At 36.7% G+C, this 19387-nt stretch overlaps 2 protein-coding genes across 2 annotated transcripts; both read right to left on the bottom strand.

Moving 5' to 3' along the window:
• Window positions 1-2059: 2059 nt before the first annotated feature.
• LOC131607915 (uncharacterized) lies at window positions 2060-3547 on the bottom strand. The gene is made up of 3 exons (XM_058879865.1): window positions 3391-3547; window positions 3098-3268; window positions 2060-2466 (listed from the first exon to the last, which is right to left on the bottom strand). Exons 1-3 carry the CDS (start codon window positions 3478-3480, stop codon window positions 2383-2385), a joined length of 345 nt encoding a protein of 114 aa, XP_058735848.1. The 5' UTR covers window positions 3481-3547; the 3' UTR covers window positions 2060-2382.
• Window positions 3548-6139: 2592 nt separating this feature from the next.
• On the bottom strand, window positions 6140-9638 carry LOC131603400 (glucan endo-1,3-beta-glucosidase 4). The gene is made up of 5 exons (XM_058875699.1): window positions 9332-9638; window positions 9081-9162; window positions 7600-8856; window positions 6712-6739; window positions 6140-6624 (listed from the first exon to the last, which is right to left on the bottom strand). Exons 2-5 carry the CDS (start codon window positions 9145-9147, stop codon window positions 6486-6488), a joined length of 1491 nt encoding a protein of 496 aa, XP_058731682.1. The 5' UTR covers window positions 9148-9162; window positions 9332-9638; the 3' UTR covers window positions 6140-6485.
• Between the last annotated feature and the right edge of the window lie 9749 nt (window positions 9639-19387).

Below are 19387 nucleotides of genomic sequence, written 5' to 3'. Positions count from 1 at the left end.
GGCAAATCAATTAGAGATTCAGCTCACGGTATGAATTTATAACTTAAGATAATTTCATATAACTTATTACATTTAACTAAATGTATCATTCATATTTTTTTTTTTTGTAGTACCTTGACGAATTCCGTGCCGCTACATACCCGAAACTTAAGTTGGAAGAAATAAAAGAGGATTTGAGTCATTTTTACATTAAGCACTTTTTCATGTAGGATTTGTGTCGATTTACTTACAATTTTATATAACATTATTGATGTTGTAATATATGATGTATATATATAATTTTGGATATTATTTTGGTATATATATTGTCTTACTGATGGCTGAAATAATATCGTCGAGAATAAATTACAGGTCGAAAATAAATTACAGGTCGAAAATATTACAGGTCGAAAATATTACAGGTCGACTGGGAGGATTAAATTACAGGCTGCACATTAAAAAACCTCACAAACCTACTAAAGCGATTCTAAGTAAAAGCGCTGCCAAAGATTAATAAAAAAGAATTAAAAAAAAAACGCAACATACGAAAGCGCTTCTGTAAAAGCGCTCTTATAGGGTGGGCTTTAAGAGCGCTTTTTCCTAAAAAAGCGCTCTTAAAGGCCACCCTATAAGAGCGCTTTTCCAAAAGCGCTTTCGTATGTTGCTTTTTTTTTTTTAACTCTCACAGGGGGGGCTATAACAGCGCTTTTCTGGAAAAAGCGCTCTTAAAGGGGAGCCTACGAGAGCGCTTTTTCCAGGAAAACGCTCTTATAGGGGGACCTACGAGAGCGCTTTTTCCAGAAAAGCGCTCTTATAGGGGGGGCCTACCAGAGCGTTTTTAGAAGCGCTTTTGTAGGCTACACCAGCGCAGCCTTTAACAGCGCTTTTAAGCGCTCTTAAAGCCCAAAAAAAGCGCTCTTGTAGGGCTTCCTTGTTGTAGTGCCCTACATAGGTTTACCATGGTTTAACCGTTGAAAATAAATAGGGACCTTATTTTGTTATTGTTTAATCATAATCAACATTTTTTGAGGTCTTTTTTAACCACGACTTAACTATGAAATTTTTCGAACCCTTTGAAATAGCTCATCTTGCATACCTTCAAAGACGATCATGTTAAAAGTCATACTTATAAATAATAAACCTTTAACTTCTCTAATATAAAAGAGTACTTGGAATTTAAGTTTTTTTTAAAGAACTTTGGTAATATTGTTTCAATTATGACTTTTTTAAATGATAAGAAGAGTGTTGTTTCAATTATGACTTTTTTAAATGATAAGAAGAGTGTTTAGATGTGTTGATTTTATTTTCTTATCAACCCAAAAGAAAATATTCAATAAAATAGATTAGAATAATTAAATGATTTTACATTACAATAAACTTAAAATTAAAATATATTAATTTAAAATAATTTTTTTTTTATTATATTAAAATATTTAATATAATATTTCGCTTCAGGCCTCAAGATGTGTTGGGCCGGCCTTGCCCTCAAACTCTAACTATGTACGTGTGGTTTTGAACAATTTGCAGTTTGATTGGAAAAATTTCAATGTTCGAATATTAATCAAAATACTAAATCATATAAGCTTATTAGGTTACCTTGAGTATGGTGATTGCATGTTGAAAACCATACAAATGTGCTAATAATTTCGATTCTGATAAACCACTGTTTATGTTTTGCTTTTGTCATGTGAATCTATTATGTGTAGTAAGTGCAATATTCAATAATTTTAGTATTCATACAATCATCATATTTGTGGTGGAAGAATCCATATCATTTATATTTTAATTTAGATTTTGAAAACAAAAAACCAAATAAAAAATGTTAAGTCTCGTTAAATTAATTTAATTGATAGTTGTACAGAGACATCAGATACAAAGACACGCGTTTGAAGATGTGACGTTCCACTGACATTCCACTTGTTCAAAAGAATCGCACCATGCAAGAGAACATGGTGGTATAACTTGCACAAACAGATTTTGCTTCTTTGCCAAGAAAAAACCAAAAAGTAGGTGAAAGTTTAATTACATGCAAATTTTGAGCAGAACATCCCCAAGTGAACTCCCGGTAATTTTACACAGATGCACCAATTCTGTCCAATTCAATTATGAGAAAAGAACCAAAGATAACATGTAACATGACCAACATCATACAAATATAATAACAGCAAACAGACACGGCCTCTAAAATATTGGCATTCATCTCAAACCAACAACACCACATAAATAAAATCAATAAAACAATGATGTTACATTGTTCAGCTTGTTTCATGTGAGTACAAATAACCCAGCAGATTATCTAACTATACTATTTATAATGTTACAATTCCTTGTTCATACAGTTGCAGATGCTAGCTCCCCCCCTTTAACAAGCAACCTTGATCGGTACCATGTTAAACGCATCATCTAATCAGAGCTAACCTTTTCTTCAATACTTGAGTTGCTAAGTATTATTACACCAATTATTATAAGTAGCGCACCTGCAAACCACTATATAACATTTCTTTGCATCAGAGAATATGCATAAATGAAAAAGTTGTATCTAACCAAATACAAGTTATTCATACTTTGTTTGCGAGTTAAGAGTAAACAAAAGTGGAGACCACCAAAACACAAGTTCTTCATACTTTAGTAAGCAAAAGTGGAGGAGGAAATTTTAGGAGTAATCAAACCCCTTATTTTGTAATGAACAAAATTGAGTAGTGAAAGACAATGGAAGCTCGGTTTGGGGTGAGTAATTTACAATTTTAATTTTTTCTTAAAAATTCAATTAACTTAATTTCTTCTATCAGTCATCAGCTATCAACTATCAGTCATCAGCTATCAGTCATCAGCTATCAGCTATCAGCTATCAGTCATCCACTATAAAATATCAGTTATCAATCACCAACTATAAAGCTACTAGCTAACTTATCAACCATCAACCAATCTTCAGCTATAAACTATCGGCTAGCTAACTTATCAGCCATCAATTAATCTTCAGTTATAAACTACCGGTTAGCTTATCAGCTAGCAGTTATTTTTACGAATTAGGGTTTATCATCAAATGGGAGACTAAAATCGGGTATAATAATGTGAAAAGATTGCAATTAAAAAGAGAGATAGTGGTTGTTGTTGTTACCTGAAAAGAGAGTGATTCATGAAAGAAGAAGAAACCAGCTAAACCAGAAGTGATGAAATTGGTGGCGAAATTGGTGACGGTGGCTTGAAGAGAAGAAAGAGCTTTAAGGCTGTTGACATAACAACCCCACATTGTTACATTGAACAATACCACCAGCGCATATTTAATCAACTGTTCCCAATTCAATACATAGATAAGATGGTGTTAATTGATTGATGAATTTAACCTAAGATTGAAGGAAGAAGATGAAGAATTAATGTGAGAAAAAGAGAAGAAAGGGGAATTGAAATTACGATGTGAAAGGTGAACTTGGCGAAGATGGCTGCAAGAGCGGCGTTGAATCCAGCGGATACTGCCCACGCGTATCCTCCTCCTCCCACCATTTTCCGATCACGATCACAAACTCCACTAAACCCGTTCTAGTAATTGATTTGTCTCAATAAAAAAAACTTGTATTTTTATGATAATAATACATTAATTATTAGAATGTAAAATGGTAAAATCTAATTAACTAACTTTTAAATTTTAAAAGGAAAGAGTTTAACTAATTTTATTCATCAAAGTTGCGGTGACTAGCAAAAATAAATGACAAGCATTCTTGTTCGAATCATTTGTCTTAATTATGATTTGTTATCTATAATCGCTTAAATTATTTAGTTTGTTATCGTCGCAGCCTCCAATACCTTCATTTTAAAGGGGTGTATTTAGTTCCAAATTACTTAGAAATATGGCATGTGACATGTTTATAAGTGGGGCAATCATCATCTTACAAATCAATTTTGTAAGGTTAAAATTAGGCTTAATAATAATTATTCAAACGAAATTAGAGTCTATCCTAGATCACTTGTGGGGATTCCCACATCATACACGCTCCGGCCCTATTGAAGCCCAAGCGTGAGGGACTTTGTTGGAATTTCTGTCTTTAGTGCGGTCTACCCTTACTCGTTTAAATTGCGATATTTTGCTTGCATTCATTGCATCCTCAAAGATCTTCATTGTGTTGAGTTTGAGGTGCTGGATTTAGTCCCATGTTATTTAGAGATATGACATGTATTGTGTTTATAAATAGTGACATTCATCACCTTACAAGTCGGTTTTGTAAGGTTGAGTTAAAGTCAACCACAATTCTTGAGAATTCTCATAATTATCTTGATAATGAACTCAACTTTATGAATAATTAACATCATTTTGTTGAACATGATGGTGGTGGACATCTTCCTGTGATAATTGGTGGCGAATTGATGTACGAGTTTTTCACCAGTTCCTCATAGTTTGTGATAAAAGCTAGGGAAAAACTCATATACCATCGGTGCATCCCTAAAGGTGCCAGATAGCAATTTGCACTTCAGGGCGCCAGGAGCTCCAATGATGGTCATTTGTGTGTTGATGGAGGTGACGTGTTCATAAGGATCATTGCACCCATCAAACTCAGACAAAAAGGGAGGTTTAAATCCTTCAAGGACAGGTGTTTCCCATGTTTCTTCTGAAAGTGGTGGAATCTAGTACTTCCATCTCCTCGAGGGGGTCGGTCTCTTGTTGGCGCTGTCGGATATTGAAGATGTTGTCCTCTAGAGACAATGGTAATATACACGTTCCATAAAGGTAACGCCCGAGCAATGTCTTACTAGGCGAGGACTCTGGTGTCACCCTTATTTGAGACTCTTGCAAATATAACACTATATGGTGCTTGTTATAAGCTTTAAAAATCATTTTTCATAAACAAACTTATTTTTTATCAACCAGATAATTGAATCCTTTGAACTGTCAAGTCATGATTGAATGAGAACTTCACTCTCCTTTGATTAGAATATTATTTTTGGTGTATTCATAAGCTTCGCAGTTCCAATTGCTTCACCAAAGTTAATAGGTTTGAGCTCTAGATCATTAAATTAAATTGCATGTCACTACTATCTATTTGAACTCGATAAAGCACAGTGTATTGGCCTTTTGAGATGAAAATTGTTGATTTTGATATGAGTAAAGTGATGTATGATATGGAAAATTTTCATAATTGTCTCATATATTGATTTAACATTGTGAGTAACATATTATCTCTCATCAAACGAAATTTCAAAAATAAACATGAAAGAAAAATCATGATTAACGAATGAGTTAAATAAATGATACTCCTTTCGTTCCTTTTTAAGTGTCGTTTTAGCAAAAAGCTATTTAACTAAGATAATGGATTGTTAGAGTTATTTTTTCTTTATACCTTCATTTATTTTTTCTTTTTAAATAAATTCAATCATACATTCTCTCTTTTTTCAATAATTAATTGAGAAAAAAATTAAATTTATAGAAAATGTGAAATAAAGTTATTGAAGTAAGGGTATAACATTACTTTATTAAAGAAAATGATGTTTAATGGTAATAATTTTTTCCATTGAAGTTGAAATGTTAATGGAAAATATTAATTGTGCATTGAATAGTAATATTTATAGCAAAGTACAGAAAATTGTTTTTTCTTAATATAAAGCCTCAAGATCAATGATAGAAGTAACTCATTTTAGTGTTTAAATGTGTTAATATGTGTGTCAAATTTATACCATTACATATTAGGTTGGCTGAGATTTGGTGACATTTAAAGTAAGAGGTTAGTGTAATTTATAACTACCCCATGTAAGTTTAGTGGGAAAAAGATAGAAGGAAAATATTGGCAAGGAAATCAAAACACTTAAAAATAACAATGTTCCTTCATCGCTGTAACAAGTTACAAACCCTTCATTTGATTCACTTCATCCAGCTTTATAGTCTAATATTATACTCCATTTAAAGTTGGTTCATCTGCAACTTTTCCAAAATCGAGCCGAAAAGACCATAAAGGGCGGCAATGTCTTTCTCAAAAAAATTTAACACTGCAAGACTAATTTTATATCTAGAACTTTTGATTAATTGAAAGGCAATCCTATCATCTCATTCTATTGTTCTTTAGTATTGACAACTCTTCTTTAATACATCAATATAGCCTTTTCATTCATTCTCAACAATATGAATATCAATCACCGTTAGGCTCTTTGGAAGAAAAAAAATACAGCCTCGTGAAAAATGATGGATTTGGAATTTTTTACCAAACAACCCAAGAATAAGTAAAAGAGGTAGGTGGCTAGAGTAGAGTGGCCACAACAAGTGCACCATTTGTTTGTTAAATAACAATGTCAATAACTTCTTCTAGATTGAGTCTTGAGTTTTTCTCCTAGAGCTAAACCACTAGACTTAAGCAACTATCTAAAGTAAAAGAGATAAATTACAATGACCTCAAATGCACAAAATGGGGCATAGCTATGAAGAATGAAATGGACAAGATGAGGTGAGAAACAAAATCAATGAAAGCTACATTCCAGCTAATAATTGAATTGCAAATTTAAGAGGGCATAGAACCTTTTGGTCATTAAATCATTAGAGCCAAAAATACACCAATTGCAGATACCAAATACTGGAGGCTAGAGACTTGCAGGTTCATACTTTCTCCAGAGGGACTTGAAGGTCCAAGCGCTGTAGGCGGTAAACTCACTCCTCCGAAGCCGGAGCTGATATCAAAATAATCCATTATCAGTCAAGAACTATAGAGAGAAAAAAGTACCTTTAAATCTAAAAGCTGAGACAGATCTTTATACCTTCCGGAGAATCTACATGATCCATAACCTGAAACAGATTACACAATATTAATTGGCTAAATACAAACAAGAAACTATTAAGTGATTAAGATTATTGAAAGATCGTTACTTGTTCAACAGTAGATCAGTACTTGAAAATCACCCTAAAGACGACTCGTGCAGAAGCTCGTGATCTTCCACATCCTGACGAGTTAGACAGTGATATGGTTTGTACTAGTTTGAATACCCGAGAAAACAAATGTGAGTGCGTAAAAACTCAACTCATTTGTTTACCCTGTGTTTGTCGAACCAGTACTAATCAGGTCACCGTCTCACTCATGAGAATAAGAATGACCGGGAGGCTCTACTTCCATCAGGTGACATCGACTGTTGGTGGTATATCAAATCATTTTCAAGTGCTGATCCACCGGAGACTATTTATCAAAGTGGTTAACAGCATGACCCAACTATCTAGTCGTGTTTAATTTCGTGTTTCTCAACAGAAATACTGGCAAATTATTCAGTCGTTGAAAAGAGAAATAAAAACAATTTTAACTGATAAAGTCATGAAGTTTTAACACTAAGGCAGATTTACGGGGAAAGTAGGCCCATAGAATCAGCAAGAATGCAATGAGCTGCATTCAGACAACAATAAAACTACTACTGATGCAATCAGATAGGATCTAGGCAATTTCTACAGGACAGGTTAGTAGATAACTGAAGAGTGACACACAAACATTATAACTCCAATTCATAATTATCAAACAATGGAACTGGATTCAGCTATAACTTTTATTGCATTATGATTGGAGAAAAGAGGAAACTACACTCCACGTATTTGAATATCCTAAGGAGTAAGTTAATAATAATCAAAATGAGTTAAAACAGAAATAAATTGAACCAACTTACTTGGATCATGGGTAGTAATTTCAGCGGTACCGTCAAAGTCACATGTTCCACCAGCACCTTGATTTTTCTGGTAATAATCATTATAAGCATAAGAGGCATGGCTTTTCACAGTATTGGGGAGATAGCATCGCTGTCCTTGTTGAATAAGAGCACAGTTTGCTCCACCTTGTCCACAAGCCCAGCTCAGGCCATCCTGCAGCTTATCAGTGTCTGCTCCATCTTTAACGACACAAAATACTCCCGATGAGTTTCCAGTTCCAGTGATCTGATCAGTAGCACCACCGGAACTCAAAGGAAAAACAGCGCTTCCATTAGTAAACAAAATGCCCCAATTTTTTTCTGATATAGGTCCATTCCTCTTGTCTTCATTAAACAGTTCATATATGTATGTATTAATTGGTATGTCCGGCTGACTAGGTGGACCGGAATCATTCAGGACACGCTGAATCATATTATTACTGTAGGTCTCAGCATTTTCTGCAGTAGCATCGGGTTCATTTGCTCCACCAAAAGACGGCCAGCCAGTTTCCGTGACAACAACCGGTATATCTTTGAAATTTAACGCATCAATAGAGTAATAGGCAGCATCCACCATAGCATCAAACATACTGTTATAATGGTATAGCGTGTTTGGATCAACAATTTGTTTAACTGAGGGAAGGGGTCGGAAAAGAGCGTATTCAATAGGGAAAATGCCGTCTCCTTTAGTGTATCCATAATAAGGATACGCATTTAACATGAAGGAGGAGTTTGTGTTTCTCAAAAACTGGAGGAGTTGATACATGGTAGAGTTCCACGAAGAGTTAAACGTGGCAGTAGAAGGAGGAAAAGGCTTAGGGATAATATCCATAGATTGTGGAGTCGAAACCTTGACTCGGAAGTTAAGGTTAGCCGCAACCAGAGCTTTGTGCAGAGAATTCAACGCAGGAACAAGAACAGGAGCAACATTTGGGATTGTGGAAAGAACCTCACTCCCAACAGCTATTCCCGTGATATTGGTGGACGGTACATAAGCAACTACATTTTTATTTATCCACGCAGCAGCAGCTGAAGGAGATTCTCCGATTCTCAGTACCTCTTCGTTGGTGACACCAACAATAACGTCAATGCTGGAGTTTGAAAGGGCTTGTAGTAAGTGCGCATTGGCATCATAAAGACGCACGTGAGTAATTTGATGAGCTTTAAGAATAGCAACTATATTTGAAGCAGATGGCATATCAGAGACATCGGTGCCAATGTTTACCCCCACAAATGCACCTACAAATTCAACAATTTGATCCAACATCAACTCACAAAGGCAATAATAGTCAATGAATTATTCGCAATATATCCACATTCCCTAATTGCTTCCCCTTCTTCTAAATCAGGTTACTTAACTAAATAAGCTAAAATCTAACATAGCATAAGTTAAAAAGGAAAGTATAAAACTCAAAATGAGATAGATTAAGTAAATAAGATAAAAAGGGAGACATATATATTACCAAATGTAGTCGTAAGCATGGCAGTAATGAGCAACAAAACAGTTGCAAGGCAATTTTTAAGCTTCATCACATCCAATATCACCTGGACCAAAACAAAACAAAACAAAAAAAAAGATATTAATAAAACTAGAGCATAAACTAGGTTAACATGTGATTATGTCCTTTGAGCTAAAATTGATGTCAGAAAAAGATAGAAACCAGCAATAATAGGAATAAACAAGCAAAAAGTGAAGAGACATGTAAACTATTACCTGATCTAGAAACCCTATGAGAGTTGAGTTGGGGGTTTGTAGAACTAGTTCAGGTTGTTTTTGTGGGTTTGGGGAGGGACAGAAGACAAGGTGGTAAGTGTTGTTGAAATGAGAGATTGAGATAGCAATGTGAATGAAAGTGTTGTAGTTGATGTGTGGTTTGGAGAGTTGAATGAGAGAAAGTTGGGACTTTACAGTGAAGGAGAGTGAAGAGGCAGACAGTATTGGTTACTTTACTGAGTCAGTGTCCACTTGAGACCGGTTATTACTACAAGACAACAACCGACCTAGATCTTTGCACTTCTTTTTGCCCTATCCCATTTTTCTTTATTAAAAGGAAAATTTGTACATGAGAGCTAGAAAGTTGTGCTAACTTGAAGCTTAATGGATGTTAAGCAACTTAATGTAGAAATATTCATTTAAAATTTGTATATTTAATTTTTTTTAACTTAAAATTAGTAAGATATATTTATACACATGTAAATTTAGAATTGATGAACTAATTATAAATGAGTAGTAATTGTATAAATTCAAAATTATATTAAATAATCATGTTAAAAACCTGTGAGATAGAAGGAAAAAAAAAATTAACGTTTGAAAATAAAAATTGTTTCTCAGGTAATTGTTGATTAAAATAAAATAGACATTGTGTTAATAATGGTACGTGAGATAAAAAAGATTTGATGCAATATAAACTATATTTAAATATAAATATAAAATTTGAAATGATTTACTTAATTTTAAAATGGACAGTAATTATGTAAATTTAATTGTATTAAATAATCTTATAAATAGAAGGAAAAAACAACTATGAGATGGAGAAAGAAAATATGAATTTTGTCTCTCAAATTAAGACAATAATTGATTAAAATAAAATAGATATTATGTTGATAGTGACTCGTGAGATAATAAACTTTTTAATTTTATTGAAATAAAAAATAAATTATTAATATTTTTAATGATAATAAGTAAATAGAGAGAACCAGAATTAAAATGAAAATGAGAAAGTGTGGGAAAAATAAATGTAAGAGAGATTTGAAATTTTAATCAAGAAATAGAATGTGTGGATGTAATATTTAGTTCTAATTTAAAAGGAGATGAGAAAGGAAAAATAAATGATGAAAAATAAATGTCACGTGACATGCTTTAATAGGAGATGTGTAATACCCCGTATTAATTAAATGCTCTAATGTATTAACTGACACTGAGGTTTTATCAATTGATACGATAGAGATACTTTTGGACATTAAGTTAGTAGTGTTAACTTAAAGATATTTTTTCTTATATCCTTTCCTTTTGTTTTCTTCTTCATTCTACACCAAAAAGAGAAAGATAGAGAGAAGAAGTAGAGAGAAGGAAGAGCAAGAGGAGAAAGAGGAAAAAGCTTGGATCTTCACCATTTCTCCGCCGAATCAACTCATCTTCGACATCAACGACTCTTAATCGAGGTGGGTTCTAGTTAGAAACTTATAGCTTTGATTGTGGATGAGAAATCATAAGTTTTGATTTAGGGGTTTTTGTATAGAGGATATCTAGGTTTTGGACAAGTTCATCAATGTTCATGAGCAAGGTGATTATAATCCATAATAGATCATCTATAGTTTGTATCTATGCTTTAATCTGATCTGGAACAGGTTTAGATGGTTTAGATGGTCTTGAACCATGGACAGTTGTGAGTGAAGCAGAACTGAGAACTGAGTTCTCGCGCGCTTCGCGGCGCGAACGGGGCTGCGCGGCGCGAACTATGCAGGTTTTTAGGGGTTTTGCTTCTGCCTTCAGTACGCGGCGCGTACTGGGGGTCGCGGCGCGAACATTGTTGGAACTTATGATGGTTTGCTTCTGCCAGAGGGTTCGCGGCGCGACCTAGTTGTTGCGCGGCGCGAACTGAAGCATCCTTAACCAAATTTTCTTAACTTAATGAAAATTGTTTCAAGCATAACTTTTGAACCGTAACTCTGTTTTAACCACCGTTCGAAGCAGTAATAGGCTAGGAGTGTGTACTTGTAGTAGTGTAGATTTTGGAACCATGAGGACGTTATGCTCTTGGTATGATGCTTATGTACTCTATAATTGTTGTTTGAGTTCTATTGCAGGTGGATTGGTAATACCTTGTTATATGTGTTTATATCGAGAGGGTTAAATAACTACATTGTTATGTGAATAAAGAATAAGTGAGGAAAACTAGGAATTGTTAGGTTGTGTAGCTTAACAAAGAAACCTAGGATGAGACATTATATGGAACATACGTGTTGGAATCTTATGAGGAAAGGCTAACAGGCCTAGTGGTTTGCGGAAGCGATCACCATTGTTGATGTATTAATCGGAACCGTTGTATTTTCTTTATTTCTTTATTTTTCCTTTGAATGCTAACAGGCATTCACCGTGCAGAGAGGCACAATAATCTTGGCAGGTTTGATTCCCGCTGTTGTGTACGAATGGAACCTACGGGTAGAGACTTGTGATGGTGTACGGGCCATGTGAAGTGACGATTCATGGGGAAAGGCTCATGAGTCCGAATCCATGTCGTATGTCAAGATTTTTCCAAAGGATCCATGACTCGTGCCACCTCCTAGACGTAGAAGGGGACGGGAATATGGGGATGCCTTGGTTTTGGTTTCCGATTAGTAATCTTGTGTTGAGTTGTTGAACTCTAAGTATGATTCCATATAATGATAGTGTGAGAACTCAAGGTCTAGTTCCTTTATGACTTGAGACTTATAGGCTAGAACCTTGTAAAGCCGAGAGGATCCATAGGATAGGGAACCCACTGGGATTTTATATCTCACCCCATTATATATTGATTTCAGGTACTACAGGTTCCGCGAAGGGTAAGGAGAAAGAAGTTTGATTCCCTTATTCCTTGTACTTATTTTGGTTATGGCGAAGCTTCCGTTGTGGAGTTCTTTTGAGATCATTGTTGATCTAGTTCTTAGTATTTTATTTTGAACATCTTGTATGTATTATGCCATTGTGTAGAACTTTTGTATTTGGCATTAATATGTATAATGTGTTGACTAGGAACTTATTGGTATTTCAGTACCAAATACTTGGATTCATGTATACTTATATGATTTGATGCATGTATTTATATATGGGTGTTACAGTTGGTATCAGAGCAGGTCGTATCCTCGACCTAGCCATGAGATATTATAAGTGTTTCTTCTGTCCAAGATGTGTTGTGTTCCCATGAGTTTTGTTGTGTTATGACTATGGCATTGAGCCTGATCAACTTAATCCCATTTTGATAACCTCCAGGAACATGGCGGACGGACGCAGGACTCGTGGTCGACCCCCCACAAGACCTCCACAAGTGAATACACCGGATGGCGGTGCGAATGTTCCATGGCCCCAGTTCATGCAACAGATGCAACAGCAGCAGAATCAGTTCATGCTGCAGATGATGCAACAGATGAATGGCGGTCATAATGCTCCAATGGTTGTGCCCGAAGCTGTAGGTGGGACTTATAGGGATTTCATTCGCATGAATCCTCCGGAATTTCATGGTGGATTAGATCCTATAAAGGCGCATGAGTGGGTGGCCAATGTAGAAGGAATCTTTGAGATCGTGCATTGTAGTGAAGAGGACAAGGTAGTGTTTGCTTCTCATTCGCTGAAAGGTCCAGCTATGAGGTGGTGGAAGGGTGCTTCTGCTTTGATGACTACTCAGGGGGTACCTAAGGAATGGGAGAATTTCAAGACCACTTTTATGGAGAAATACTTTCCTAGTTCACTGAGGACTAAGAAGGAATTGGAGTTCCAGCAGTTAAGGCAGGACAATATGTCAGTAGCTACTTATGCTGAGAAGTTTGAAATTTTGGCTGCTTACTCTAGGCAGGCCGCGTATGCTCCTGATGAGGGTTGGAAGGTGGACCAGTTTCTGTTTGGTTTAAGGGCTGATATCTCACATAGTGTGTCCCAGAGGGAGTTCACTACTTATACGGAGTTGTTGCGACAATGTTATGTGGCTGAGACTAGTTTGAAGAAAGTTCAAGCCGAGGAAGATTTGAAGAAAAAGAATCAACATGAAAGAGGAAGGCCAAGCCAACAATTTCGACCTAGGCCACAAGCTTTCAAAGGAAAGTAAGTGCAAGGTCCTCGGTCTAGTGCACCTCCGGTGTGTCGTAGTTGTGGTAAGAATCACCTTGGAAGATGTGCCTTTGAAGGGGTGAAATGTTTCCATTGTCATCAAGAAGGGCATATGGCTAGGAATTGTCCTCAGAATAGGAATCAAGTTCAAGGAAGGGGTACTGGTAGAGTTTATACCTTGGATGCTAAGAAGACCAAGGGTGATAACTCTTTGATTGCGGGTACGTGTTTCATTAATGGGCATTCTTGTTTTGTTCTATTTGATTGTGGAGCAACACACTCTTTTGTGTCATTACAATGTATGAAGCGACTTGGGTTGCAAGCTACTCCTTTATTTCCTCCTATGGCGGTTACTACTGCTATGGATGAGATGGTAGAGACACCGTTGGTGTGTGAGAATTGTGTGTTATCTGTGGGTGGTAGGAATTTCCAGATTGATCTTGTTTGCTTACCACTTAAGAAGGTAGACGTTGTATTGGGAATGGATTGGCTTTCTGCTAATTCGGTGTTCATTGGGTGTGAGGAGAAGTTAATCATTATTCCAACTGAAGAAGCTACTCCGAAGGATGTGTTGACTACTATACTAGAAGGTACGGTAGGTATGATTAATTTCTTGTTTGAAAAAGAGAAGTCTGTTCTGTTGGTTCTCACTAAGGAGACGGGTGACAAGTTAGAGGTTTCACAAATTGCTGTCGTTAGAGAATTTCCTGATGTTTTTCCTGAGGATGTCACTTCTCTTCCTCCGGAAAGGGAAGTGGAATTCTCTATTGACCTGATACCGGGAACGGCTCCTATATCCGTTTCTCCGTATCGGATGGCACCACTTGAATTAAGAGAATTGAAGGGGCAATTGGAAGAACTGATGGCTAAACATTTTGTGCGACCTAGTGTCTCACCGTGGGGAGCTCCAGTGTTGTTAGTAAAGAAGAAGGATGGTGGGATGAGACTATGTATTGATTACCGTCGGTTGAATAAGGCCACCATCAAGAACAAATACCCTTTGCCTAGGATAAACGACTTGTTAGATCAATTGAAAGGAGCCTGTGTGTTCTCGAAGATTGATTTGCGGTCAGGTTATCACCAAATCCGTGTGAAGAGCGCAGATGTGCCAAAGACTGCATTTAGAACCCGTTATGGTCATTACGAATTCTTGGTGATGCCTTTCGGTGTTACGAATGCTCCAGCTGTTTTCATGGATTATATGAACCGGTTATTTCAGCCTTACTTAGATCAATTTGTGGTAGTCTTTATCGATGACATTCTTATTTATTCTCGTACTCCACAAGAGCACGAAGAACACCTGAGGATTGTTCTGTCGGTACTGCAAGAAAATCAATTGTTTGCTAAGTTAAGTAAGTGTGAGTTTTGGATGACAGAGGTAAGATTTCTTGGTCATGTTATATCTCAAGGAGGTGTGGCAGTGGACCCGACAAAAATCGAAGCGGTAATTAATTGGGAGAGACCGAGCAATGTCTCAGAAGTCCGAAGTTTCTTGGGCTTAGCCGGCTACTACAGAAGATTTATAAAAGGGTTTTCTCAATTGGCTTTACCAATGACTGGACTTACTCGGAAGGAGTGTCCTTATGATTGGAATTCGGGGTGTGAACAGAGTTTCATGGGCTTGAAGGAAAGATTGACGACTGCTCCTGTTTTAATCGTTCCTGACCCAAGTAAATCCTATGAAGTATTTTGCGATGCTTCCAAGAAAGGATTAGGAGGGGTATTGATGCAGGATGGTCAGGTGGTAGCATACACATCTCGACAGTTAAAGGTTCACGAAGAGAATTATCCAACTCATGATTTAGAATTGGCTGCGGTTGTTTTTACCCTGAAGGTGTGGCGTCATTACTTGTATGGAGTTCATTTTGAAATGTTCAGCGACCACAAGAGCTTAAAGTACCTATTCGACCAGAAGGAGTTGAATATGCGTCAGAGGCGGTGGATGGAATACTTAAAGGATTATGATTTTGACTTGAAGTATCATCCAGGCAAAGCAAATAAAGTGGCGGATGCTTTGAGTCGGAAGGTGTTAAAGAGGGCCGAATTAATGATGTCAAAGTATGCATTATTGGAGAAATTTCGAGATCTCAACCTTCAATTTGTTTGGACCCAAAATGGAGTATTGATGGGAAACTTGAATGTTAATTCTACTTTGAGAAACGACATCCAACAAGCACAAGCGTCTGATACTAAGTTACAAGAGGTGTTGGTTCAACCAGGTTTTACTCGAGCTACAGATGGGGTGATTATGTTTAATCAGAGGATTTGTGTTCCGGATGATGCGTTATTGAAAAGAAGGATTTTGGATGAAGCTCACAAGGGTGCTTTCACTATACATCCGGGTTCTTCAAAAATGTACCAAGATTTAAAAGGGGATTATTGGTGGTCCGGAATGAAAAGAGATGTCGCAGTGTACGTATCAGAGTGTGCGGTGTGCCAACAAGTAAAGATTGAACATCAAAGGCCGGGTGGATTGTTACAACCACTAAAGATTCCAATATGGAAGTGGGATAGTATTTCAATGGATTTTGCAGTTAGTTTGCCTCGTACTCAAGGTGGATATGATTCTATTTGGGTGATTGTAGATCGGTTGACGAAATCTGCACATTTCTTAGCCGTGAAGACTACTTACAAGGCAAGTCATCTTGCACGGTTGTTTGTCGCAGAGATTGTGAAGTTGCACGGTGTACCCTCTAGTATTGTGTCGGATAGAGATCCAAAGTTTACTTCAAGGTTTTGGAGAGCTTTTCAACAAGCGATGGGATCTAAATTATGTTTGAGCACGTCGAACCACCCTCAAACGGATGGTCAAACGGAACGAACGATACAAACCTTGGAAGATATGTTAAGAGCTTGTGTGCTTGAAAGTAGAGGAAATTGGAAGGAGCTTTTACCATTGATTGAATTTGCATACAATAACAGTTATCATGCGAGTATCGGTATGGCACCTTATGAGGCATTGTATGGGAGAAAATGTAGAACACCGTTGTGTTGGTCAGAAGTTGGTGATGATAGAATTTTGGGACCCGAAATTATTCAAGAGACCACGGACAAGATTAGAATGATTCGTGAGAAGGTTAAACAAGCACAGGATCGTCAGAAGAGTTATGCGGATAACCGTAGGAGGCCTTTGGAGTTTATGGAAGGTGACCATGTATTTTTGAAAGTTACTCCGAGGTTGAGGTTGAAAGGACCGTTTAAGTCAAGGAAGTTAAGTCCGAGATACGTGGGACCGTATGAGATTCTAGAGAGGATTGGTGAAGTAGCTTACCGTTTAGCCTTACCACCTTCTCTATCAGAAATGCATGATGTTTTCCACGTGTCTCAACTGAGGAAGTTTATTCCCGATCCTCTCCAGCCGGTGTTACCAAATGCAATTGAGATAGAATCAGATTTGACTTTTGAACCCTTACCGAGCCGTATCGTAGGGAGAGAGACTAAAGTGTTACGCAACAAGGAGATTCCTCTTGTCAAGGTTCAGTGGGATGTGACACATCCGGGTGATGCTACATGGGAACTTGAATCGGAAATGCGGGATGCTTACCCTCACCTTTTCAGGTAATTCTTAAATTCGAGGACGAATTTCTATTTAAGTGGGGGAGGATGTAATACCCCGTATTAATTAAATGCTCTAATGTATTAACTGACACTGAGGTTTTATCAATTGATACGATAGAGATACTTTTGGACATTAAGTTAGTAGTGTTAACTTAAAGATATTTTTTCTTATATCCTTTCCTTTTGTTTTCTTCTTCATTCTACACCAAAAAGAGAAAGATAGAGAGAAGAAGTAGAGAGAAGGAAGAGCAAGACGAGAAAGAGGAAAAAGCTTGGATCTTCACCATTTCTCCGCCGAATCAACTCATCTTCGACATCAACGACTCTTAATCGAGGTGGGTTCTAGTTAGAAACTTATAGCTTTGATTGTGGATGAGAAATCATAAGTTTTGATTTAGGGATTTTTGTATAGAGGAAATCTAGGTTTTGGACAAGTTCATCAATGTTCATGAGCAAGGTGATTATAATCCATAATAGATCATCTATAGTTTGTATCTATGCTTTAATCTGATCTGGAACAGGTTTAGATGGTTTAGATGGTCTTGAACCATGGACAGTTGTGAGTGAAGCAGAACTGAGAACTGAGTTCTCGCGCGCTTCGCGGCGCGAACGGGGCTGCGCGGCGCGAACTATGCAGGTTTTTAGGGGTTTTGCTTCTGCCTTCAGTACGCGGCGCGTACTGGGGGTCGCGGCGCGAACATTGTTGGAACTTATGATGGTTTGCTTCTGCCAGAGGGTTCGCGGCGCGACCTAGTTGTTGCGCGGCGCGAACTGAAGCATCCTTAACCAAATTTTCTTAACTTAATGAAAATTGTTTCAAGCATAACTTTTGAACCGTAACTCTGTTTTAACCACCGTTCGAAGCAGTAATAGGCTAGGAGTGTGTACTTGTAGTAGTGTAGATTTTGGAACCATGAGGACGTTATGCTCTTGGTATGATGCTTATGTACTCTATAATTGTTGTTTGAGTTCTATTGCAGGTGGATTGGTAATACCTTGTTATATGTGTTTATATCGAGAGGGTTAAATAACTACATTGTTATGTGAATAAATAATAAGTGAGGAAAACTAGGAATTGTTAGGTTGTGTAGCTTAACAAAGAAACCTAGGATGAGACATTATATGGAACATACGTGTTGGAATCTTATGAGGAAAGGCTAACAGGCCTAGTGGTTTGCGGAAGCGATCACCATTGTTGATGTATTAATCGGAACCGTTGTATTTTCTTTATTTCTTTATTTTTCCTTTGAATGCTAACAGGCATTCACCGTGCAGAGAGGCACAATAATCTTGGCAGGTTTGATTCCCGCTGTTGTGTACGAATGGAACCTACGGGTAGAGACTTGTGATGGTGTACGGGCCATGTGAAGTGACGATTCATGGGGAAAGGCTCATGAGTCCGAATCCATGTCGTATGTCAAGATTTTTCCAAAGGATCCATGACTCGTGCCACCTCCTAGACGTAGAAGGGGACGGGAATATGGGGATGCCTTGGTTTTGGTTTCCGATTAGTAATCTTGTGTTGAGTTGTTGAACTCTAAGTATGATTCCATATAATGATAGTGTGAGAACTCAAGGTCTAGTTCCTTTATGACTTGAGACTTATAGGCTAGAACCTTGTAAAGCCGAGAGGATCCATAGGATAGGGAACCCACTGGGATTTTATATCTCACCCCATTATATATTGATTTCAGGTACTACAGGTTCCGCGAAGGGTAAGGAGAAAGAAGTTTGATTCCCTTATTCCTTGTACTTATTTTGGTTATGGCGAAGCTTCCGTTGTGGAGTTCTTTTGAGATCATTGTTGATCTAGTTCTTAGTATTTTATTTTGAACATCTTGTATGTATTATGCCATTGTGTATAACTTTTGTATTTGGCATTAATATGTATAATGTGTTGACTAGGAACTTATTGGTATTTCAGTACCAAATACTTGGATTCATGTATACTTATATGATTTGATGCATGTATTTATATATGGGTGTTACAAGATGAGAACGAAAAAAAATATTACTTGATTACTTAAATGTCTTTTTTAATGTAAACTAGTAGGAAACCCGTGCTATCGCACGGGTCTGGCGGGACTTCACATTACATATATCTAATTATGATTTGAAAAGTTCCTTTATATATATCAAACATATATATTTAACCAAAATGCAACCCAAACTTAGTCATGTTAATCCTTAAAACTTAATAGTTAAAACAATAAAACATATAGATGGTACAATCTTCAAATGCTATATTCTTAAATTATCATAACCAATCAGTAACAAAGCCTGTAACATATACCTGCATAGTAAAATGCATAAAATAAGATGTATATTTATCAAAACTTTGGAAATAAATAAAATAATCATTTATCAAATTTTAATTCACGTGTTAGGAATATTAAACATAATATAACTTAT

The sequence above is a fragment of the Vicia villosa genome, linkage group LG5 (assembly GCF_029867415.1).
Source record: "Vicia villosa cultivar HV-30 ecotype Madison, WI linkage group LG5, Vvil1.0, whole genome shotgun sequence".
NCBI lineage: Eukaryota > Viridiplantae > Streptophyta > Magnoliopsida > Fabales > Fabaceae > Vicia > Vicia villosa.
Note: the sequence above shows the minus strand (reverse complement) of the source record. Positions and strands in the feature narration are given on the sequence as shown.